The sequence below is a fragment of the Taudactylus pleione genome, unplaced genomic scaffold (assembly GCF_031769625.1).
Source record: "Taudactylus pleione unplaced genomic scaffold, aTauple2 ptg000313l, whole genome shotgun sequence".
Classification (NCBI taxonomy): Eukaryota; Metazoa; Chordata; class Amphibia; order Anura; family Myobatrachidae; genus Taudactylus; species Taudactylus pleione.
In genome coordinates, this window is record NW_028284714.1 from 106809 (window position 1) to 133406 (window position 26598).

Below are 26598 nucleotides of genomic sequence, written 5' to 3' on the forward strand. Positions count from 1 at the left end.
CTCTCAGTCTAACAGACTGTAACCGCAACCTTCACCTATAGTATCAGTGCAAAGGTGTTTTAGTGTTTCTTTGTGTAACAGCTGGTATTTAGGTGTGTCTATATATGCAGCCATAAGCACATTGTTTCTGAATGCAGCATGGCCCCACTCAACCATTGTCCGTTGCTAGTCGGCATCGCCAAGTGTGTATACACTTGCAGATGCCGGGCCCGCCGATGACGATATAGACGCATACACACATAGTCTAGTGTGTATGCGGCTTTAGACTGCAGGAGTAAGTCTATCCCATTTGGGGCACTGCCCAGACATCCTCCATTCCCTACATGATAGAGATGTGCCATGAGAACTGCCCGAGGCTTCCCCTTAAACACCTCGGTTTCAAACACCCATTAATGCGACACACAGCGGTAGCGTATACATCTGGCACGCAGAGCAGCAATGACCGGGACACACGACCTAACTTCCTCACCATGGAACAGGCCTCTCCATGGGAGGAACAGAACCCTCGCATCGGAACTGTCCTACCGAGAGGGGAGAGTTGGGAGATATGAGTAATCCATTTACATGATTGGTATGTAGTGCAGAGGGACAGTGCTGTTTCTATGTCAGATGAAACAAATGCATAAGTGATGATTTATGAGTTTGTTTTAGTATCCATAAGGATTGCATGCATTAAGCCTTCCATTAAGCAGTGTACTGCTAATTGTAGTCATTGCACGAAAGTAATTGCTAAATGCAATACTTGCATCAATTTAAACTGGTAATATTTGGTAGAATCAATTTTAGTAACAGCAACATTTTTATGATCTCAAGAAACATTGGGTCAACTACTGTTCAAAGAACAATTATAGCTGTCAAGCTTGCTGAATAGACATCCCTCAACTAAATGATTTAATACAACTTGTCCTCAATACTTGATGGATCTGTGCTGAAGCAACAAAGAAATGCTGGTGCATCATAGCAAACACAGGTGGCAAGGCTGGCGGAGTAGAGACTTTGGGCCTGATTCAGAGCCGCTTGTAAGCGGCCGCTCGTTCGCTCCGAGCGATGTTTGCCCAACTGCACATGCGTACGGATCGTAATACGCATGCGCGAACCAGTCAGTGCGGCCGAGAATCGTTTGTTCGCTAAATAGCGAATGCCTGCTATTTTGAGTGACAGAAAGAGGCGTATGTGGGTGGTAACGGGAAGGTGCTTGAAAACGGGGAGTGGAGATCCGAACGCAGGCGTGCTTAAAGGTCAAAACGGGCGTTTTAAGGGTGTGCATAATTAATACAGCAGCGTCATTGACCACGTCACTGGGTTATTTTATAGCCAGAACTGCTCGCATGATTGTGGTAGCAAAAACCAACCACAAGAATAGTGAGCAGTTCATACCCTGGTCGATGTACTCGATTAATCTAATAAATAGCGGACATGACGTAGGATGCGAGCGGCCAGGGGGCGTATTTTTAAAAAAACAACCGCAAGTTTTGTTTGCTCGTTCAGACATAGAGGCGTGAACAGACCGCAAAGAGCGAACGGTTCATTTGAATAGCCACCCCTATTTTCTGAACGAGCGAGCGCAAATAGCGTCCGGCTCTGAATCAGGCCCTTTGGCTGGTTAGCATATTTTTAAAATGTGTAGAACATTTAGTGTGGGGTTACACAGTCTGCCTCATTTTGCATCAGGTTGTGCACAAATTGGGTGTTTTTGAAGTGGACTGGTAGCATATGGTGGATTAATGTATATGGGGTGGGATTTTACTATACACATTTTTTTTTCACAACATCTTTTTATGTGCTTGCTGATGTTTTTAAAATGTCTTATTTAGACAAGTAAGATGGTTGTGTTTTTACACCTGTTATACAGTAATACAATAGAATAATTCTCTTCGCTCAGTTCTGGAAAATCTTGAATACATTTCTGTTTTGAGTTTCCTGCTAGAAAAATGCTAGCATTCATTGTGCTGAAGTGCGCCGTGCTGGCATATGGAAATGAATGGATGACTATAATCCCTTGTCCCACAGAGCAAATACTTAGAAGTGTTTTCAGGTCTCCTGTGTGACACAACCCTTATTCTTATTCTACGTTCTTCTCTGCTCAGGTGTTCCAGTTGTTCCAGGTACAGATGCTCCTATTAGTTGTTTAACAGAGGCCAAGGAGTTTTCCAACAAATATGGATTCCCGATAATCTTCAAAGCCGCATATGGAGGTGGTGGACGAGGTATGCGAGTGGTACGGAGCTATGAGGTATGGCATTTCTAAGGTCACAGTACGTACAAAAGATGCATCGCCTATGCGCGCCCCCTTGTTGATCCAGCTGTTAAAGCTAAACTCTGCATTCTGCAAAATTAAAAAAATTACCACCTGTTAGTAAACTATGAGTAAGCAACATGTGGGACTCCAGCTGCTATGGAACTAGACATCCCAGCATTCCCCGATACAGTTTAACATGCCCTAACAGAACTGCAGCAGGGCATGCTGGGATGTGTATTTCCACAGCAGCTGGAGTGCCGCACGTTTCCTACCCATGCATTAGACATTTAATACAGAAGTCTTTTTTTTTATTTACTTATCTATTTGTTTAAAATGTTGATTCTAATGGTACGCTGCCCACTTTGCTGCTGCTGCTACACAGTAGTCTGTATGAAGCAAATGAGATTAATGATCGGATAGATCAAGGTACTGGCACTATTCAAAAGATCAATCATGACTATTATACACATCTGAATGTTTGCTATTTTATCCACCTGCATCATTAGACTATAAGCTCTTGTAGGGTTTTCATTCATTTTTGTGTCAAATTTGCTGCTGTATCCCATTTTGTTTGTCTAGTATGCTGTAAACTGCTGAGTACACTGTATGGTGAGATACACAGCATTTACCTATTATCGTTAGCTGTGTTCACCACATGGATTATTACATCATGGAAATCATTTATGCTTTTTCAACGTGCTTCAAGCGCATCAAGATGGAGGATACACTTACCATACAGATCAATGATTGTTATGAACATACAGGCAGTCTCGCAGTAATCCATCATGTAGTGACTACAGATAAAACACTACCAGGTTGCCTGTTGTGTGCAAGACTTAATGGTCCTGAGCTAAGAAGACGACCACAAAACTCAGCTGTGGCGGAAATCACATCCCAATAACAATACTTGTTTGCGTTTTTATTAGTAATTATGCTCTGCTTGAGGTAATGACTTAGGGCTCTAAATATGTGTAGACAAGTTCTTAAAGCTAAACTCTGTTATACAAAGGTCATGTTTAACAAGCAATAGCCAAATGTTCCACTCACCAAACTGTAGCAACCAATGACATTCCATCTATTTACTGTGTGTTTATGACTAGCCAACTTCTCTGATTGTGTTGCAGCGTATGGTACACAATGAATCTGTAATTATGAAGGGTGTTTACTATGTGGACTGGTTCTTTCATCTCTCACCAGCTTGCTGTGCTAGAACGTCTCTTCCACTTCATTTCTCTTTGCTTCATTTGTCGCTGATTTCCATAAATCTTTTTCCAATAGTGTTCATACAGTGCATCCGGAAAGAATTAACAGTGCTTCTCTTTTTCCACATTTTGTTATGTTACAGCCTTATTCCAAAATGGAATAATTTCAATTTTGTCCTCAAAATTCCACACACAATACACCATAATGACAACGTGTAAAAAGTATTTTTTAGATTTTTGCTAATTTAATTTAAAAAAAAAAAAAAAAAACTAAGAAATCACATGTGCATAAGTATTCACAGCCTTTGCTCAATACTTTGTTGATGCACCTTGGCAGCAATTACAGCCTCAGGTCTTTTTGAATATGATGGCCCACCTATCTTTGGGTAGTTTTGCCCATTCCTCTTTGCAGCACCTCTTAAGCTCCATCATGTTGGATGGGAAGCGTCGGTGTACAGTCATTTTCAGATCTCTCCAGAGATGTTCAATCGGATTCAAGTCTGGGCCACTCAAGGACATTCACAGAGTTGTCCTGAAGCCACTCCTTTGATATCTTGGCTGTGTGCTTAGGGTCGTTGTCCTGCTGAAAGATGAACAGTCGTCCCAGTCTGAGGTCAAGAGCACTCTGGAGCAGGTTTTCATCCAGGATGTCTCTGTACATTTCTGCATTCATCTTTCCCTCTATCCTGACTAGTCTCCCAGTTCCTGCCACTGAAAAACATCCCCACAGCATGATGCTGCCACCAACATGCTTCACTGTAGGGATGGTATTGGCCTGGTGATGAGCGGTGCCTGGTTTCCTCCAAACATAATGCCTAGCATTCACGCCAAAGAGTTCAATCTTTGTCTCATCAGACCAGAGAATTTCATTTCTCATGGTCTGAGAGTCCTTCAGGTGCATTTTGGCAAACTCCAGGCGGGCTGCCATGTGCATTTTACTAAGGAGTGGCTTCCGTCTGGCCACTCTGCAATACAGACCTGATTGGTGGATTGCTGCATAGATGGTTGTCCATCTGGAAGGTTCTCCTCTCTCCACAGAGGAATGCTGTAGTTCTGACAGAGTGACCATCGGGGTCTTGGTCACCTCCCTGACTAGGGCCCTTCTTCCCTGATTGCTCAGTTTAGACGGCCGGCCAACTCTAGAAAGAGTCCTGGTGGTTACGAACTTCTTCCATTAATGGATGATGGAGGCCACTGTGCTCATTGGGACCTTCAAAGCAGCAGATATTTTTCTGTACCCTTCCCCATATTTGTGCCTCAAGACAATCCTGTCTCGGAGGTCTACAGACAATTCCTTGGACTTCATGCTTGGTTTGTGCTCTGACATGCACTGCCAAGTGTGGAACCTTATATAGACAGGTGTATGCCTTTCAAAATCATGTTCCAACAACTGAATTTACCACAGGTAGACTCCATCCTTCAGATGTTCCTACAGCTTAATTGATCAGTGGAAACAAGATGCACCTGAGCTCAATTTTGAGCTTCATGGCAAAGGCTGTGAATACTTATGTACATGTGATATCTTTAGTTTTTTTTTCTTAATTAAATTTGTAAAAATCTCAAAAAAACTTTGTTGTCATTATGGGGTATTGTGTGTAGAATGTTGAGGACAAAAATGAATGTATTCCATTTTGGAATAAGGCTGTAATATAACAAACTGTGGAAAAAGTGAAGCGCTGTGAATACTTTCCAGATGCACTGTATGCATATTATTAGTAGTAAGTTAATGATGACTTAAAGGTTCCTTCCAGCTGATAAATAAGTATAAATGCTGGTTGGATTTCCCTAGTCATAAATATTTTTATCCCTTCATAGTGATTCTGCCCCCACTCCCCATCATTCCGCCCTCCTTTTATACTATACTACACCCACCATTTAAGGTCCAGCTCCCTTCTCTGCTTCCTGAAAGGTTTAAATGTCACATATTCCACTTAATAGGTCACATTCTGCTCCTGCTACAGAAGTATTAATAGGAGCCCCTGTCAACAGCTGAAACACTGCCCTCAATTAAGTTGTATGTTTATTTAGTTGCAATATAGGGCTGGATCTTCCTTGTACAATTAGGAGTGTATGTGTATTGTGTATACATATGTACTTGTATACAGTATAAATGTGTATGCATGCCTTTATGTGTATACATATGTACTTGACTACAGTTTATATGTGTATGCAGGGCAGTTTCTAGGGTCTGAGGCTCCCAGCGCGAGCAGTCAAAATGCGCCCCCCCCCCCCTCGAAGCAGTAATATTGTGGAGTGGGCGTGGCGTCATCGTGAGGGGGTGTGGTATCACAGTAAGGGAGCGTGATCTAGAAAGACAACAGAATGACAGCCACCGTGACTACTGAGTACAAGGGTGTCTAACCTGTCAGAGGCAAAGCGCTGAAAAATATATGTAGCTAAATAAAAGATAGACAGCATGCGCGCGCCTAGCTGTCACAAGCCCACGCCGCATTTCTGTGTGCATGCCTGTGGTGTGACATTTGCAGAAGTATGACCTTGCATCACACCCGGTTTTAGTCGCGTTGGGAGCGAGCCCAGCCAGATCCACATAAAATACACTGCAACAAACCACTTCCACATAAAATATATTGGAAAAGCCAGAGGCACATAAACTACGTTTTAAAACCACATCCACCTCAAATACATTATTAAATCCAGAACCACATAAAACACATTGAAAAAACATGATTCACATAATACACACTTCATTCCAGCCCCCTCCCTTACCATTCTCTCCCCTCCCTTACCATTCCAGCCCCCTCCCTTGCCATTCCATCCCGACAGGTCTTAGGCTTCCCCCCCACTGGCTCTCAGGCAAAAGTGCCCATTATGCAGTGCCCCCTGTAGTTGTCCCCATATGCAGTGTCCCCTGTATTTATGCCCCTTATGCAGTGCCCACAGTGGTAGTGTAACTTATGCAGAGCCCCCATTAGTAGTGCCCCCTGTAGTCATGTCCCCTGTAGTCATGCCCCCATCAGTAATGCCCCCCAATAGTAATGGTTCCTGTTGTAGTGCCCCAGTAGTAGTGTCCCCAGTTGTATTGCCCCCAATAGTAATGCCCCCTGTAGTAGTGTCCCCTTTATAAATTCCCCAGTATTAATGCCCCTGTATTAGTGCCCCCAATAGTAATGCTCCCTTTGTAGTAGTGCCCCAAGTAGAAAAGCCCCCAGTAGAAGTGCCCCTGGCCCCTGAGTAATGCCTCCTAAGCAATAACCCCAGTAGAAGTGCCCCCCGAGTAATGTCCCCAGTAGTAGTGCCCGGGTGCCCCCAGTAGTGGTGTCTCCCCCAGTAGAAGTGCCCCCAGAGTAATGTCCCTAGTAGCTGTGCCCAGGTGCCCCCAGTAGTGGTGGCTCCCCCAGCAGAAGTTCCCCCAGTAGTAGTGCCTCCCCCCAAGTATTGTCCAGGCTGCCTGCACACACACACACAAAAAAAAAAAAAAAAAACAGTAACACTTACCTTCAGCCCCGCTCTGGCCCCAGCTCTGGCGTCCGCTCCGCTCGGCTGCTCCTCTCTCTGCACTATGGGAAAGACGTCATGACGTCCTCCCATAGTGCACATTGTGGGAGCCGGAAGCCGGAGCCTCCGTCTCCGACTGCTCTGCTCTGCCGGGCTCCCGCTGGTAACTGAATCTCAGCGGGCGCCCGGCAGTTAACATGCTGTTTCTACAGCAGGGGTAGGAGGCAGCGCGCCCCGTGCGATTGCACGGGTCGCCTGCCCCTAGAAACGGCCCTGTGTGTATGTATGCGTGTGTGTAAAATATATATAATATATATATATTTTATAATATGAGACATACGTCTGCTCATGCATGCATGTGTGTGCTAGTATACATGTATATTTATCCTGTCCTTGGCTCGTTTTGTTTCTCTAGTCATAATAGGTGTTGGCCAATATAGTGTAAAACTTCCAAAACAACAGTGTAAAAAAAAAAAAAAAGTAGGATAACATCACACAAAGAAACAGTCCAAACTAATGTATATGAGCCCACATCATTTTCCTGACTTGATATCTTTTGAGCTGAGGGGGATGATCATTTTCTAGCAGGAAAACAAATGAGTAAAACCAGTGTCATAATTGAAATGCAAAGTAGAGGTCGTTAACTGGAATTGCAGGATAAAATGAGATTTAAATTATGATAAAAATTAGGGTACATGAGTAAATGAAGTCGTCCACAATTCTAATTCATGGATGACTTTTTTAACTTTAGTTTATTGCTGAAAATGGAATTTGTCTTTTTAATAATGGAGCGAGTACTTGAGTGACCCTGTGGTGCTGCAAGAGTGTATCTGGAATTACAATGCTGGTGCCCTAGAGCACAACACATTTTGTAGACCACGATCCATCCCATAAGGTAGTAATATTGCTATGTAATACTTGAAATGAACATGATGATCTTGGTGCATGTTTTGTTCACATTATGATTGCCAGTTTATCATGACAAGGTGACCTCACCCAGGTGGGGACCTACACTAGGTCACTATAAGAGGGTACAAACCTCTCTATTGCAGCACTTGCATGTTATAGAGAATAATGGCAGGAACTAGCGAGAAGATACCTGTAGTATAAAATTCTGTGAATAATTGGCTGGATGCTGGCTATAATCTTTTTTTTTTTTTTTTTTTTTTTTTTTTTTTTAAAAGGTGTATTGCCACTTAGGGAAAAAAATCTAATACTGTTAAAGAAATAAAGTCTAACCATACCTGGAAACACTGATCTGCCTTGCCTAAGACAGCTGATTTATGTTCCTTTGTAAGTTACTGTGAGGACCTTTTAGATCATCTTGGTACTCTAGTAGTTGTATGTAGAAAACTCCTATTCCCCCCCCCCCCCACCCCACCCCTTTCCCTTTTTTAAATATACTGTATATTTTTTATTTTTTTTCCTTTACTCACTCTTTCTTCCTTGCTTTCACTATACAGTATGTTAGTTTTTGCTGTGGTATATTTTGTAGACTTAAAATGTCAACATCCTATTGTCGACAAGCTGTTAATGTCGACGTTGGATTTTCACTAATCTGAGCCTAATTGCATCTAACCCTAACCTTAAAATTCAGTGTTGACATTCACAATTATTTTAAAATGGAGTTTTCTGTTTTTGTATGTACAAGACCTGTTCTTTACCTTCATGAACAATGTGTCATGTCTTGATATTGGTCTGAATTTTGTAATGTCGGTGCTTGTTTTCCTGCAGGAGCTTGAGGAGAACTACACCCGAGCGTATTCTGAGGCCCTCTCAGCTTTTGGAAATGGTGCCTTGTTTGTAGAGAAGTTCATTGAAAAACCCCGTCATATAGAAGTCCAGATACTTGGTGAGTGCAGTGATGAAAACGCCTTTCTCTTAGAACTGTTTGTGCTTAAGTTGAAGTTCTAGATACAATATAAGATGCTTCAGATATTTAAATTATTACTATTATTAGAGATATTTTTTATTAAATTGTGATACATTAGTATACTTTATTTGTTATTCTCATTCCCATGCATCACTCTCCCTCCCCTTGCCATACTCAGAAGAAGCAGTGGACAGAAGACCAGATTATTGAAGCTGATGTAAATGATCCAAGTCACTGAGCTAGACACGCAGTGGATTCGTGGCGTGAAAAAAAAATAATACAACAAATATATATATATATATATATATATTAGGGGTGAGCGGGTTCGGATTTCTGAAATCCGAGCCCCCCCGATCCGAGTCCGATCCGAATCAGGCTCGACTTTTCCCGCCTGACTCGGATCTGAAATCGAGGCAAAACGTCATCATCCCGCCTTCCGAGTCTCGCGGGTTTTGGATCCTATATAAGGTACCCGCGTCGGCGCCATTTTCTCACTCGGCTGTGGACAGTGAAGAGGGAGGGTGGGAGTTAGGGCTGTGTAGTGTAGTGTAGTGCTGCTGTTGTCCACTACTTCAAAGTCCATAGGGGCTGGCTGTGTTGTGCTGTGCTGCTGTTGTTAATAGGGGCTGTGTCCACTACTTCAAAGTCCATAGGGGCTGGCTGGTCTGTGTTGTGCAGTCAGTTCTCCATAGGGGCTGTGTCCACTCCAAAGTCCTGTGCAGTGTCCCAGTCCTAAAGGGGTGCTGTAGTGTTGTCCAGGGGGTGCTCTGTCCATCAGGGGTGCTCCCCCCAAGTGCTAAAAAAATAATATATTTTCTGTGTTTGTGAATTGTGTGCGCAGTAGCCGCACGTGCATCAACAAAGTAGTGCCAAGCGTGCGCCTGTGTCATAAGTAAAGGGCCGGCTGGCTTGACCGTTAAAGGGTGCTGTAACCCCCAAAGTACACTCCAGTCCAAACCAAAAAAAAAATTATTTTCTGTGTTTGTGAATTGTGTGCGCAGTAGCCGCACGTGCATCAACAAAGTAGTGCCAAGCGTGCGCCTGTGTCATAAGTAAAGGGCCGGCTGGCTTGACCGTTAAAGGGTTCTGTAACCCCCAAAGTACACTCCAAACCAAAAAAATATATATTTTCTGTGTTTGTGACTTGTGTGCACTGTGGCTGCACGTGCATCAACAAAGGAGCAGCGCCAAGCGTGCGCCTGTGTCCCATAAGTAAAGAGCCGGCTGGCTCATTTCTTAAAGGGTGGTGTAACCCCCAAAGTGCACTACTCTCCAGCAAAAATAAAAAAATATTTTCTGTGTTTGTGTGCGCTTTAGCCGCACGTATATATATCAATATAACATAAATGGAGGACCAAACTTTCTCCGATAAAAATAAAATAGGGAAAGATCAAGAACCACTTCCTCCTAGTGCTGTTGCTGCTGCTGGGAGTTGTTCATCATCCCAGAGAGGAAGTAGGAACATCACTACTTTTACTAAACAATTGACCCTCCAACAGTCCCTAGCGATGAGGATGAAGTACGACAGCAGTCATCCTGAAGCAAAATGTATAACTGAGGCCTTGACTGCTATGTTGGTGTTAGACGTGCGTCCGGTATCCGACATTAGTGCAGTGGGATTTAGACAATTGATGGAGGTAGTGTGTCCTCGGTTCCAAATCCCGTCTAGATTCCACCTGCATCCTCAAAGCAGCAGCGACAAGCGTGCGTCTGTCTGTTAAAGGGTGGTGACACCCTCAAAGTGTGCTACACAAACAATAAAAATATTCTTCTTCTTTTTTCTGTCTATGTGAATTGTGTGGGCTGTAGCCGCACCTGCATCCTTAAAGCAGCAGCGACAAGCGTGCGTCTGTCTGTTAAAGGGTGGTGACACCCTCAAAGTGTGCTACACAAACAATTAAAATATTGTTCTTTTTTTTTCGGTCTTTGTGAAATGTGTGGGCTGTAGCCGCACCTGCATCCTTAAAGCAGCAGCGACAAGCGTGCGTCTGTCTGTTAAAGGGTGGTGACACCCTCAAAGTGTGCTACACAAACAATAAAAATATTCTTCTTCTTTTTTCTGTCTTTGTGAATTGTGTGGGCTGTAGCCGCACTTGCATCCTCAAAGCAGCAGCGACAAGCGTGCGTCTGTCTGTTAAAGGGTGGTGTAACTCTCAGTGTGCTCCACAAACAATAAAAATATTCTTTTTTTTTTTCTGTCTTTGTGAATTGTGTGGGCTGTAGCCGCACTTGAATCCTCAAAGCAGCAGCGACAAGCGTGCGTCTGTCTGTTAAAGGATTACATCGGTGACAGCATCCAAGTAGGCATGTCAGACAGTCCGTACCTGTACTGGCAGGAAAAAGAAGCAATTTGGAGGTCCCTGTACAAACTGGCTCTATTTTACCTGAGTTGCCCCCCCTCCAGTGTGTACTCCGAAAGAGTGTTTAGTGCAGCCGGGAACCTTGTCAGCGAAAGGCGTAGGAGGTTGCTTCCACAAAATGTGGAGAAGATGATGTTCATAAAATGAATTATCAACTCTTCCAGGGAGACCAGCCTCCAGAACATACAGAGGGACCTGTGGTTCCAGCAGGGACGAATTAATACTCTGTGAGGATGAGGATGTACACACTGAAGAGGGTGAGGAATCGGTGGATGAGGAGGATGAGGATGACATCTTGCCTCCGTAGAGCCAGTTTGTGCAGGGACAGATAAATTGCCAGCTTGTTTTGTGGGGGCCCAAACGAACCAATCATTTCAGCCACAGTTGTGTGGCAGACCCTGGCGCTGAAATGATTGGTTTGTTAAAGTGTGCATGTCCTGTTTATACAACATAAGGGTGGGTGGGAGGGCCCAAGGACAATTCCATCTTGCACCTCTTTTTTTTCTTTGCATTATGTACAGTTTGGGGCCTAGTTTTTCAATGCCATCCTGTCTGCCACTGCAGTTTCACGCCTAGATGGGTCGCGTGTTTGTGCCGCCCACTCGTGTCGCTTAGCATAGTCATCCAGCTACCTCGGTGCAACCTTTTGGACATAAAAACACTATTGTGAGGTGTGAGGTATTCAGAATAGACTGGAAATGAGTGGAAATTAAGGTTATTGAGGTTAATAATAGCATAGGAGCAGAAAAACCTACAAATTCTGTGATTTTAGCTGTTTTTATGCTTTTTTTCAAAAAAATACAGATCCAAAACACAAAACCCAGAACCCAAAACACGGAAGGGTGGTTTTGGCAAAACCAATCCAGATCCAAAACACGAAGAAAGATCCAGATCCAAAACCAAAACACAAAACACGAAAAGTGGCCGGTGCACACCCCTAATACACACACACACACACACACACACCCACACCCACACCCACACCCACACCCACCCACACCCACACCCACCATTCAATCCACACATGCAAATAAATTATCCCATAGATGTCCATTAATTGTGTAATAATGTGAACTGGCACAGGGAAATGTATTGAACACACTTACTGAAATGTATTTAATACTTCGTACCAGGGCCGGATTAAGGCTTGTGGGGGCCCCCACCAAGCCACATGGAGCTTCGGCAGGCTCACACCAACCCTATGTGGGCAGGGGCAAGCGCTGGATTTTCTTGGGGGTTGTAATATGGGATGTGTTCGGCACCACGGCGGTCGGGATGCCGACGTTTACATTACAGTCCCGGTCAGAATCCCGGCACCTGCATCCTGATCGCCGGGATGGCGAAGGGAAGTACCAGGGTTGGGGGGAGGGTCAGGGTTAGGCACTACGGGAGGAGTTTATAATCTGTTTGCCTTGCGCTCACTAAATATACTGGCGTGTGTGGGTCAGCTGCGAGACCTATAGGGAGTAACCAAATCCTACTATGGATATAGCTAGCTTCTCTCTTTTCTTACTACGAGAGAGTGTTAGGTTTAGGGTGCTGGGAGGGGGAGGTTGGGTTCAGGCACTTGGGGGGGAGAGGTTATGGTAGGGAGAGGTGGACGGTTAGCATACTGACCAAGAAGTGTCTGTATGTTAACCCTGTCAGGATCCCGTTGTCTGGACCATCAGGATCCCGACTGTGAGTGTTAAACATAAACACACACACACACACATATTGCGTTCAAACTGTGAATGTGATATAACACATACAGTATATACATACACATATATACAGTACGCAATAAACCAGTATGCAAACACTTAAATTTTCATGCTGCACCTCACATCATTAGGCCCCGCTCCCTCGCGTCGTAATACTGCAATTAGCTGGTAATAAGGGGGCGGGGCTTGCTAAATTGGCCCCGCCCCCACTTCACCATTTGTCTGTCAGGGCGGGTTTCTAGGTACTGAGAAACCCCCCCTGCCTGCGCTTGTTGTGGGGGCCCTCTATGTGTGGGCCCCATGACATTCACCCCTGTTGCGCCCCTCCCTTAATCCTGCCCTGTTGTGTACAAAAGCCTTTTTTTTTTAGTAATGACAGCTTCAAGACGCCTCCTGTATGGACAAACTAGTCTCATGCATTGCTCAGGTGTGATTTTGGCCCATTCTTCCACACAAACGGTGTTCAAATCTTGAAGGTTCTGTGGGCCTCTTCTATGAACTCCCAATCTTTAGTTCTTTCCATAGATTTTCAATTGGATTCAAGTCAGGTGATTGGCTGGGCCATTCTAGCAGCTTTATTTTCTTTGTCTGAAAACAATTTAGTGTGCTTGGCTGTGTGTTTGTGATCATTGGGGTATATTAACTAAAGTGCGGGTTTTTAGAAGTGGAGATATCGTTCATAGCAACCAATCAGATTCTAGCTATTGTCTTTTATAAGGTAATAGATAAATGTTAAGTATAATCTAATTAGTTGCTATGGGTAACATCACTTCTAAAAACCTGCACTTCTAAAAACCCTGCCCACATAAGACCCCATTTGTCTTGCTGAAATGTCCACCCTCGTTTCATCTTCAGCATCCTGGTAGATGGCAGCTGATATTTATCAAGAATGTCTCTGTAGATTTTTTTCATTCATCCTTCCTTCAACCATATGAAGTATGCCGGTATTTTCACTCCTCTGTCAGAAATCTTGCGTGGAGCACCTGATCATGGCTGGTTTATGGTGAAATGATGATCTTTCCACTTCCGGATTATGGCCCCAACAGTGCTCACTGGAACATTCTGAATTTTAGAAATCTTTCTGCAACCAATGCCATCAGTATGTTTGCAAACAATAATGTTGAGAAAGTCTTGAGAGAGCTCTTTGCTTTTACCCATCATGAGATGTTTCTTGTGTGACACCATTGGTAATGAGACACCTTTTTATAGGCCATGCACCTCCCTTTCTTCATGTGTTCAATAGTTTTTCCCTGTGTCATTTCACATTATTACTCATAACTTAATTTATGGACATCTATGGTTTACTTTATTTGCATGTGTGGATTGCATGGGTCGTTGCTGACATTTGGTGAAATTTTATTACAATGGCCCCATTAAAAATATATTTACTGAGAAAAATGTTGATGTGTTCAAAATTATTTTACCAACTGTGTGTGTGCATATTTATTAATTGTACAGGTCTGCGAAATATAAGATATTGAAAGCTTTTTTTAATAACTTTTATATTCTTAATTATACTTCTCCTGTGTACATCAAGTATAGTAAAAAAAAAAATGACCACGTCACATTTACCTATAAGGGGGTTACATACATTTTTAAGAAAAAAACAAGAAGTTGAATTGTTTTTGACATTTATTGTGAAATACGAAGAAGTGTAGATGATATCACTGTGTTTTTGTCTTAATTACATAATAAAGTAACAGTACAATAAAACAATAATAGAAACAAAACTATAATTATTGCAAGAATTGTTAATCTTTTTTTTCTTTGTCTTCAAACTTCGTTTTTTCGCTTATAAGCTTTTTCTGTGTCTCTGTGTATCATGCAGCAGTAGTCAGCCATCATGCTGATGTCCCAACGACCCTGGTTTCTTCTTTATTCTTCTTTAACGTCTTGGTGGAACCGTTCACCCTGTTCTTCAGTGTAGTCTTATTCGGGAAATGCTCCATATGGGAATTCAAAAAATGTACCTTTAAATTCATATTGCAGCCAAGGTTTCTGTAACTATTAAGCATTTCCCTGACAATTTCTTTGTAGTTTGGATCCTTGACATCGCTCAAACAAGTGATTTAAAAATTTGTAGGCAAAGTCCACGCTGAAAGTTCCACAATATTCATTACACGCCCGACATGTTCATCTTTAATTAAATTTCTAATATCAGGGCCTGTAAAAATGCCTTTCTTCAGTTTAGCAGTTTAGTTTATGATGGCTACTTGATGAGTAGCATCAATTAGTGTGTATACTGTACTGTATGAGTGGTGTGTACTGTATATGTACTGTGTGTGTGTATGTGGTGGTAGGCAGGGATTAAAATGAGCCGGCACAGGGCAAAACTGTGTTGCATCTGTTGTATTTGGTTCCACCATCACCAGCTCACCTTGTAGTTGTAGTATATGTGTGTGTGCAATGTTCCTTTAGACATTATGGGGTTTAGGCCCTTTGTAAATTTCAGCTCCAGGCCCATGTGGACCTTAATCTGGCTCTGGGCGGGGGGAAGTTTTATGACGAGAACTCAATTGCAACGTTCTATACTACCGACTGAATTCATTTAAGACAATATTTTATAATAAATGTAGGCAGAATACATTTATTACTTTTAAAGAATATGAAAAAAATTACTTATTCATAAATACACGTTTTGCAGGAAAAAAGTGATGCGATATGTAAAATCAGGAGTCATTTTCGTGTTCAGGAGCCAAATATATATAAGTATCAGGGACAGGCTGATATTCTGCAAAAAGTACAGGGATTGGACTGCTGAGGACTGAGGTAAAGTTATTTTCTCTGATGAATCCCCTTTCAGATTGTTTGGGGCATCTGGAAAAACGCTTGTCCGGAGAAGGAAAGGTGAGCGATGCCATCAGTCATGTGTCATGCTAACAGTAAAGCATCCTGAGACCATTCATGTGTGGGGTTGCTTCTCAGCCAAGGGAGTGGGATCACTCACAATTTTGCCTAAGAACACAGCCATGAATAAAGAATGGTACCAAAACATCCTCCAAGAGCAACTTCTTCCAAATATCCAAGAACAGTGGCTTCTTTGCTGCCCTTCTTGACACTAGGCCATCCTCCAAAAGTCTTCGCCTCACTGTGTGTCATGATGCACTCGCACCTGCCTGCTACCATTCCTTAGCAAGCTCTGCAATGGTGGTGCCCCGATCCCGCAGCTGAATCAATTTTAGGAGACTGTCCTGGCTCTTCCTGGACGTTCATGGTCACCCTGACAACTATTGAACCTCTCTCCTTGAAGTTCTTGATGATCCGATAAATGGTTGATTTAGGTGCAATCTTACTAGCAGCAATATCCTTGCCTGTGAAGCCCTTTTTGTGCAAAGCAATGATGACTGCACCTTTTTCTTTGTAGGTAACCATGGTTAACAGAGGAAGAACAATGATTTCAAGTTCCACCCTCCTTTTAAAGCTTCCAGTCTGCTGTTCTAACTCAAGCAGCATGACAGTGAGATCTCCAGCCTTGTCCTTATCAACACTCTCACCTGTGTTAACGAGAGAATCACTGACATGTCAGCTGGTCCTTTTGTGGCAGAGCTGAAATGCAGTGGAAATGTTGTTTTTCGGATTAAGGGCCTGATTCAGACCCGGTCGCTCTGACAGAGTGCTCGCTCTGAATCAGGGCCGGGTTTTTTTTTTTTTTTTTTTTAGAATGGGCTCCTGGCCGCTCGCATAGCTGCGGGTGACCAGCTACAGCGAGCGGCCATGATGATGGTCGCCACGGTCAAGACCATCGCGACCATCGGGCTTGCAACGAAACCCTTGTGGTAGGGTATAGTGGCCGCAAGCCCCAGAGAGATTTCGGCTCTAACAGCCGGAATCTCTCCACTGACAACACTCGTGATGTCAGTGGGGCCGCCCCCAAACAACACGCGTTCTCATGGGAACGCCTCCGTTTGGGCATGGGGGCCCGCCCACCACAGGGGACAAGCTGTCTCTCAACATCGACAGCTCGCCCCCTTTGTTGCGAGATCCGGAGCGACGGAGTGCCCGTCGCTAGCCGGCTCCGTCGTGCGCATGCGCCACCATCGACCCGGTTGCGAGCGATCAGCGCTTGCGACCGGGTCTGGATCGGGCCCTAAGTTCATTGTCATGGCAAAGAGGGACTTTGCAATCCATCTGATCATTCCATGACATTCTGGAGTATATGCAAATTGCCATCATAAAAACTGAAGCAGCAGACTTTGAAAACCAATACTAGTAATTCTCAAAACTTTTGGCCATGGCTGTACACCTATATACGGTACTAAGTACACCTGTTTAATCCCAGGTTTACACTTCTAAATCGGAGAGAGATGCAGCATAGAAATTGACTTTAAACAGGTGCATAGTTGCCAACACTCTCAGGGCCTGATTCAGAGCCGGACGCTATTTGCGCTTGCTCGTTCAGAAAAAGGGGCCTGCTATTTAAATTGAGCGCTCGCTCTTTGCTGTCTGTTGACGCCTCTGTCTGAGGGAGCGAACGAAACATGCGCTCGCTATTTTGTAAGACGCCCCCTGGCCGCTCGCATCCTACGTCATCTCCGCTATTTATTAGATTAATCAAGTACATCGAAAGGCGTCTGAACTGCTCGCAGTGCTTGTGGTTAGATTTTCCTACCGCAATCATGCGAACAGTTCAGGCTAAGAAACAACCAAGTGACGTGGTCGATGACGCTGCTTTGTTAATTATGCACACCCTTAAAACGCCCGTTTTGACCGTTTGGCACGCCTGCGTTCGGATCTCCACTCCGCGTTTTCAAGCACCTTCCCCTGTTACCACCCACAAACGCCTCATCCGGTCACTCAAGTTAGCAGGCACTCGCTATTTTGCGAGTGCTCGATTTCCGACCGCAATGACTGGTTGGCACATGCGCATTACGACCCATACGCATGCGCAGTTGTGCGAACATCGCTCGGAGCGAACGAGCGGCTCTGAATCAGGCCCTCAGTTCCAAACGTGGTCCTGTGATTTAAGTGCTTGGGGAATTCATGTACTTGAAAATGTTCCTACAGTTACAAATTGACCACTAATAATGTACATTTCTTATCGTTCTGTTCATTAAATACTTTACTGCCTTTATTTTCTAAACTTAAAAGTCTATTTATTAGAATGAAGTAATTAAAATGGGGAAAAAATAAATATAAGCAGGTCCTGATGGAGACTGCAATGTTTGCAGGTTCATGTAGACACTACTGCGCATCCTGTGTTTGAATACATAATGTCCCTATAACTTTGTCAACCACTGTTTGGAACCAGATGTCTGTAAATGCCTGCAGTAACTGCGGTTCCTCAGTGTAGTAATATGGCGGGTCATCTCTGATTTACACACCGTGGCCTCGTGCTGACCACAAGCTGGTGCATAACTTCAGAGCCGATTACAACATTTATTTGTGACTGAGTTTATGTAGTAGCCATCATATTGGTTATTGGGAAAGCACAAATGTGATTTAATGACAGTACTGCAATAACAACTCATTTTGGCTGTAAACACAGAATATTATTGTATAATCTTGTTTGCAGACCGTTTTGCATCAGCATGTAATCCACAGATGTTTCTGTATATTGTTACTGATTTTATATAGTTCCATCTGTGCTTTCGGTCTTGGAACTTTTTCTATAGACCATTCCAGTTTGAAGACATGAAAACTAAAATGTGCTAATGCCTTGGTAAGCCATATGCAGCCTAATATAAGAACACCGTTCCCAAGGTTTCTTCCTTCCAGGCTTATGCTAGGAGCTGTCGTACCAAAATGATGGGTGGGTGTAATGTCTGGCCCAGGCTGGAGGAGCATGTAGTATTACTTTCCCTTAACAGAAAACAATTTGTATGTGTGCTTTGTTTTATGCAAAGCGCATTTAACAGGAACCGCTCTGCCATGGCTTCCTTCTTGCCTCTGTTCTCCTGCCCACATGGTATCGCCCATCTGACATACAGCCCTGCCTTTACTAAAGGAACATGCGCTTTTCCTGAATTAATGTGGTGATTTGATTGGCTACAAGTGCTCTGTCACTGTTAACTTCAAAAATGGGGAGACACAGATGAGCAGGAGATAGCCAGATACCGCAATATTTAATATGTGCTTACTGTATTGTTCTAGAGTCCATTACTTATTGCTTCGTTTCCTGTGAAGTTGCCATATTGACAAACCAGAAGCATCTTATACAGTTATTAGATAATAGTGCAAATGATGTCTTAATTCTTATGACAACAGCCATTAGGTAATTATATATTAATATTTACTTATATAGCGCCAGCATATTCTATTGAGCTTTACAATTGGGCTATAAACTTGAGCAAGGAAGAAATGATATACACTGAATCTATCACACAATCCTAAATCACCATCACTTTTGACTGGGAAAAAGGACAAATTACATGTTTCACCAGTTGGCTAGTAACCTTGCTAACATTTCCCCATTGATGTTGGAGAAAGACCACTATCTCTGCAGAATCTGAATTGAAGGGTTCGGTATGCGATTTCGACAATCAAAATGTTGGCAATGAGAATGGGGACTGTTGAGTCCAACCCAGCATGCCGACATGCTAATAGTGCGATTGAAAGCATTTTAACAGAATAGAAGTGTAACATTTTCTGCAGTTTAATATAATTGAATGAAAATTGATTGAATTTATAAATGCAAAGTAGAGTATGTATGTTGTCATCTGTAATTTCCCCAATTGTGCTGTTTTGCCCAATCTAAACAGAAATGGAGTAGTGCAAATAACATGTACTAATGGGATATTCTTTACAATATGCCTATTAGGTGACAAGTACGGTAATGTGGTGCATCTATATGAACGGGATTGCTCCATTCAGAGGAGACACCAGAAGGTGGTGGAGATAGCACCAGCTGCTCAGCTGGATCCTCAGCTCAGGGACCGGTTGACCCACGATTCTGTCAAACTAGCAAAGCAGGTAAGATTGGCAGGAGATTGTACTGTAGTAAAGACACCTAATTAGGCAACTTACAGAGTTAGCTGTTTATTTTGATTTTGTTTTGTATTTCTTTAAATCATGGTGTATGGTGGTATTTTGTCTACAACTAGAAATTCAATACTAGGTGGCTTATCACGTTGTTTGTCCAAAGTTTCCTCACCTGGAGTCTATTTATATGGCTTATTAGGTCCTCAGACCTTGCATGCCTGCTGCTCCTGTCCTGGCCAATTGGGAACATGTTATCAGAGCCCAACATGCTGCCCCGTCTTTTACCACCAGCCCAGTGCTTCCCAGTGACCAATCCCTGAATGTTAGTAGTGTGGAAACCCATACCGGGATTATAATGTTTGTGTTGTAGCTGGAATTACCCAAGTACCAGAGCTCATCAACCGCTTCCTAGTTTGAGATACATTTTTCATCAACATCATTTGTTATTAATTGACTGTACAAATGCAACAAATCTATATATGCACAGAGCTAAGTTATGGATCAATGAGTCCCTATTAGGCTATTCAGTTTTACATGAAGGCCACCTCACTGTTTCATTTTTAAAACTATGTTCACGCATTGCTAGTATGACATAATATCACGATTAAACAATTGCGCAGGAAGATGTAGAGCTTTGAACCATAGACTTTTTTTTAGGTGAAATTCAGGTCAGCACAATATTCTGTTGGACATTACAGTGATGTCCAATGGCGCACATGACCGCTTATTGCACTAGATAAGCTTCAGTAATTTTCCTCTGCAGGTCTTGGTGGCACAATGTCTTCGCCTGGCTATTTGGGAGGCAGTCCGCACACATTTCGCTGAATTTATGTGTCCCATTTGTATTTAGTCAGTTATCCTGCTATTGTACATTTATACTATATTAATTCAACTTTTATGAAACATTGAACATGCTTATCCTATTGCAACACTAGTTGTCTGCAATTCCGGTTATTGTATTTGAATGGAGGTCCTGGGGTGAGAGGAGAGAGGCTGTACTGTACTGTTCATGCAGCCTTATCTAAGTTAGAAGATGTACTCCTGCAGACTTTTTTGGCTTAAAAAATGAATAGAAGGTTTATCTTTCTGATCTTTAAAGATCATGCAAGTTCTAAGGGCACAGCCCATGCCGTTAATGTCAAAGTGCTTGTGATAGTTAAGCAGTTACTCACTCAGCTTTATTACCATTTTTATGTGGCTTATTAAATCTTGGTTCCAGTAGAGGGCAGCGGAGACATTAGAACCACAGCATAGTGTGGTTTGTTTTACTCTGTATTTTGCAAATGCAAGTGAAAGGAGATTTGTATAGTGCTTGTTCTCTTATTGCAGTCCATTTAACTGGAGGAACGCATCACAGTGATGTGATGACTCATGGTTCCTCTTCGAGATTTTACAGTTGTATTGTGAAGCAGTCAGTAAATATATATAGTTAAAGATGGCTGCTACTGGGAAGGTGACAATGTAACTTGGGGAAAATGTTGATATGAAAATGTTCCTGAATAGTTTTTAACGATTGACACCTATTGTTGATTGTTTTGTAGCCATTGTTTTGCTTTGGGGCTGGATACTCACATTGATATACCGATGTGTCCTCCCTTATCTTTGATAACGCTGCGACTTGCCGCGGATGCCGGGAGCGATCTCGTGTGCTGCGTTTGCACCCGTAAATCGCATGCTGCGATGCCTGTGTATGGTTGTCGCATCGGCGGCAAAGATATAGCAGGACACATCTGTATGTACTGAATATGCTTCCCATATTCCACAAAGATTAGAATCTCAGTGATGACATTAGTGCTAAGGAAAGAGTATTTTGCTTTGTCAGGAATTGCTGCAATCAAGTATAAAACATGCAATTCTGAGAAGGGATCCCATTTGTGTACCAAGCTTGGTGCAGATCACTTGCAGGCGTCTGAATTGACATTGACACAAGCAGAGGACACACAGTGTGGGAGAATAGTCTGTCGACTAAATATATTTATATTCAAAGCATTCCTACATCTTCTCCTTACACAAGCCCGATACACAGTGAATTAAGGTTCTCATATAACTCCTTTTTTCTTTTATTAGAGCAATTTGTAAACACTGTTAAAATAAATTGACTTTGAGTCCCAGCTGGCTTTATGATGTCCTGTGGGTTTTGGAGGTGATCCAGAGAGTTGGAGGTTGTCAGGCTAATTCATCAGCTGAGAAGAGACATCGGCAGCAGCATATGAAGAATCTCTTTCTGCAATACAATTAGCTGGGATTCCAATGATGATTTTTATTTACATTTGGTGGCTCGGTTGTAGAAAAGATGGGGTGGTTGAAAATATTATGCCAACTTGATTTTAAAATCACAGGGCAAGGTTGTTGGTGGTAGCATATTTTTTATGTGGTTCCCTTTAGGAACTACCTATTTTGTAGCTCCTGATATGTTATTTTGAATTAATACCTTTCTATTGACCCATGTAACGTCAGACTGCCGGCTAAGTGACAAGCTCATGGCCTGGCCGTTTTGAACCATTCTGTAAATTTAATCTATGGCGAGATCATGCTGCGCACATTACAGGCAAGTTGTTAAATCCGCTGTACAGTCACATAAGAGCAGGAAACAGCAAGGAAATAGCCAGCTGGCCAGTGTCTTCAGGCTCCATACCTTAAATAGTGCCAAGTGTCTCATACACAGCTTTGCCAGGGGAGTGGTGAACGATTGAAATGGCCTGCATGCTGTAATCTACTAGCCTGGTGGTAAAAAGGCCAAGGTATTCTGACTGCCTAAGCAGCGCCTCTAATGGATCGTTATGCTGCCATCTGTTGTGTTGGGCTCCTGTCTGTAATCGGTTACACCCTAATTAAGATGATCTTTCATTTCCTCGTGTAGTAATAATATGACACATTTAAAATAACAGAAAAGATTTAAATATATCAAGTATTTCAGCTAAACATTCCGAAGCTTTGATATTTGTTATCGAGTCCTTTTGTCCGTCCATATCTGTTTATTTGATTTAGTTTAGGTTTCATGTTATTCCGCGACAACAGATATGTCCTCATACATCATTGCTGCAGTTGCGCCAAACAGACCCTCTCAGCATGCCAGGTCCTGCGCTACTCTGCTAGCGCAGGACTATATATATATATATATATATATATATATATATATATATATATATATATATATATATATATATATATATTATTAAATACAGGTTGAGTCTCCCATATCCAAATATTCCGAAATACGGAATATCTTTAGCATGACTGAGAAAGTGAAACCTTTGCTTTCTGATGGTTCAATGCACACAAACTTTGTTTGAAGCACAAATTATTAAAAATATAGTATAAAATAACCTTCAGGCTGTGTGTATAAGGTGTATATGAAACAAATGAATTTCATGTATGTACACAAACTTTTTTTGTTGCACAAAATTATATATATATATATATTTAAGAAACCATAGTCTAGGAGCTGGCGCTTCCTGATACTGTTTTAGAAAGTCAAATAGTGTCCAAAAAAAAAAGTGTTCTTTTTTTTTAAAAACAAATTAAAAAATAGCAATACACTTCTCCAAAAATAAGATATGGCAGCTTTTTCCTCAGGGTGCTGATTTAGGCCAACAGCTAAGTAAATCACATATATTTAAATTGCACGGGTCACTTTTTGGAAATATTGGAATATTCAAAATCGGAATATATCTACCAATTCTTCTTAAAATATCTGGTACGTATATAAGATTTATTTGTCGTATGTGCAACATCTTTCTACTAAATATATTACACTATCAGGCGCCTTTTCCTCTCTCCCATTTCTCTCTCTTTCTATATATATATATATATATATATATATATTATATTCAGGAACAACCCATGCAATCTACACATGCAAAGAAATCAAACCATAGATGTCCATTAATTGTGTAATAATGTGAAATTACACAGGGAAAAAGTATTGAACACATGAAGAAAGGGAGGTGCAAAAAGGCATAGAAAACCAAGACACCAGCTGAACACTATCGGTAATTACAAAGCAATCCTGCCCCTTGTCAGTGCAAATTAATATAAGCTGGTTCAGTCCCAACTGCTGGCCTATACCAAGGTGTCACACAAACTTCTCATGATGGGTAAAAGCAAAGAGCTCTCTCAAGACCTTCGCAACCTTCTTGTTGCAAAATATGCTGATGGCATTGGTTACAGAATGATTTCTAAACTTCTGAATGTTCCAGTGAGCACCGTTGGGGCCATAATCCGGAAGTGGAAAGAACATAATTTTACCATAAATCAGCCATGATCAGGTGCTCCTCGCAAGATTTCTGATATGATCAATACTTATTTCACCCGTTGTATGTGTGTATGTATGCATATATGTGTATGTGTGTGTATATGTATGTATGTATAATATATATGTGTGAATCCTGTTCTAGAAAAAAATCTGACCTGCATTTTGAGTACTTATCTGTAACGTATTGCCTAAAACACAGGATGAGTGACCTAATGGGCCAAATTCAGTTAGCCTCAAAGGGCTAATTACCGGCGATGCAGTGCCTGAGGCTATTCAATAACAGCCCGTGCTAGCCACTTAAATCTGATTTCTGTTCATCACCTCCTGAGGCTCGTATGGAAATCTGTGTTAAGTAGGGTTTTCTGCCCTTATTGCAGCAGCCACTAACACGTTATCCTATAGTTCTAGGTACTTATCCATTAGCGACAGATGTTCTGCGCTAGAAATTGAATAGCCTTGGGTGTAAAAGTCCGAAGCCATCATCCTTTTCTTTGCGCAGTAAGTTAACGAGGCTAATTGAATCCAGCCCAGTGTCTCATATTTAGTGTTTTAGCTGATCCCTAACCATTTGCAGCCTAGGCAATCATCTACAGATGTGTCCACATACATCTATTCTCCATGTGCTGCAAGTTACGTTACACACAATGCCTGAGTATGCCTATATTCTGTGTGCGACGTTCGTGTCCAGCAGCTGTGACACTGTAACGCAGCAATTTAGCATGCAGTTACAGCCGCAGTTGCACACAGAACATAGGCATGCCGCATATCATTTTAATCGGCATATGCTGCTGTGCGAATAAGACGCATTTGAAGGCAAAAATTTGCACGAAGAGACGCTCAGCGCTACCAAGTCATGCCATGGAATGTCGCGACTAGGAGGGCTGTATAACGCGCAAGGAGCCTAGATGTATGAGGACACATCTGTACGTTCACTTAATGGTAGTGCCGGCGCTGCAGGTCTCAACGCATCAAAACCACATGAAATTCACTGGTACGGTTTTTTTTTTTTTTTTTTTTTCAAGTATCCATCATGAGACTATTGAATTGAACCTGCCTTTGATGTTTTGCTTGTTTTGTGAATGGTGACTCATTCTAATAAGCAAACGTCTGACATGGCTACATTGGTATAGGTGCTACAACCAACCAAATTGCCTGGTACAAATTGTCAGTGTAATCATTTTACACCTTTTGAATGAGGAATAGGGATAAATATAATATACAGTATGAGCTTTGTCATATAGAAGTGTTTCTCATTTCTATTGATGCTCACATAGTTCTATATGAAATCAGAAATCATTTTCACAAACCCACCTTGTCCACTGGCTGCCTAAAGAAATCAAAATATGCTTGAGCAGTGAGCGTAGGATAAAATTCTCCTCTGTTATGTGTGTGGATTACAGAGGTGGTAATTGCAATCAGCTTCTGAGGTTCAAATCGTGGTAATGGTATTTATCTACCTGGAAAGTCGTGTATCTCTCTCATGATGAAAAGTTCTCTTTGATGTGTGGGAGAGATGTGTGAGCTGACCTGTCAGCCGTGATGAGAGAGATGCTGGTGACACTGCGGTGAAATGTACAGCAAAGAGTGTGTTGGAGAATCACTATATGTGTTGCCTTGGTAAACAAGATATTAAACTGAAATGTAAGGTGTGCAAATTATTTTAATGATTAGTAGGTGTATGTATATATTTTGGAAGTTTTGCCTCAAATGGATTTCTCCCCTATCAGCAGCTAGGCATAGCAAGGTATTTGCCGGGCATATTCACAGTTTAGCAACTAAGTTGCCATCTGCCTGGGAATAAAATATGGAAACCTGATTTTCGTAAAAACTTTGCTCACTTCACTTTTTGCGGATCAGAAACTAGGCTGGTTTACCAGCTTTACCAATTCTTTTTTTTTTTCCTTGCTTTGATTTAACCATAAATATTGTAAGAAAGGAAAAAACTGTATATCTTCATTTCTCGTCTGCTCTCATTTTGCACATTTCTGTCAACCCTCCAAGAACTCTCTTAAATTTGTATACAATGATCCGTAATCTTGGAAATAGTCCAGCTGATAAAATGTTATGTTTTTTTTTTTTTGGTCGAAATAATGTTAATGTTTTTCATCATGTAATATCAATATAATGTTCCTCATACCTCAGAGTGCTAGCGGTGTCTGAAATGGCAAGAGGTTTGAAAGACGTAAACTCACAGCCAGTTAAGAAGCCAGCAATGTCAGCAAATTAATGGACAGTTACAAATTGCAGGCAGCATTTGGCTGTGAATCGGAATCCAGCCACCTACACAGACTTCCATCACTTAACATAGAAATTCAGGCTCTGCTACTGGAACTGATTGGCAGCTGGAAATCAGGCTTTGTGTAGTTTCATCCCAGTTAGTGGGCAGATTATCCCCTAATGGCAGTGACCAAATGAATGGATTTGGTACAGGAGCAATACATAGAAGTGATAAAAGCTTTGTATTTAATAGATTGGACCAAAATTTAATCCTGAAGTCAGAAACTAGAGTGCGGAGAGTACGTGTACATTGAATCCATTTTCTGTATGTGAAGTTCAGCAGATCTGACGGTTTTCCTCTTGACGAACAATGAC

General features: G+C 42.2%; 1 protein-coding gene across 1 annotated transcript in view; it reads left to right on the forward strand.

Moving 5' to 3' along the window:
- Positions 1 to 26598, forward strand: part of PC (pyruvate carboxylase) — a 525492-nt gene that overhangs the window by 86305 nt on the left and 412589 nt on the right. Inside the window, exons 5-7 of the mRNA XM_088442518.1 lie at positions 2088 to 2233; positions 8632 to 8749; positions 19591 to 19742. Of these exons, the coding sequence (XP_088298644.1) occupies positions 2088 to 2233; positions 8632 to 8749; positions 19591 to 19742 (416 nt within the window). The remainder of the gene's footprint in view (positions 1 to 2087; positions 2234 to 8631; positions 8750 to 19590; positions 19743 to 26598) is intronic.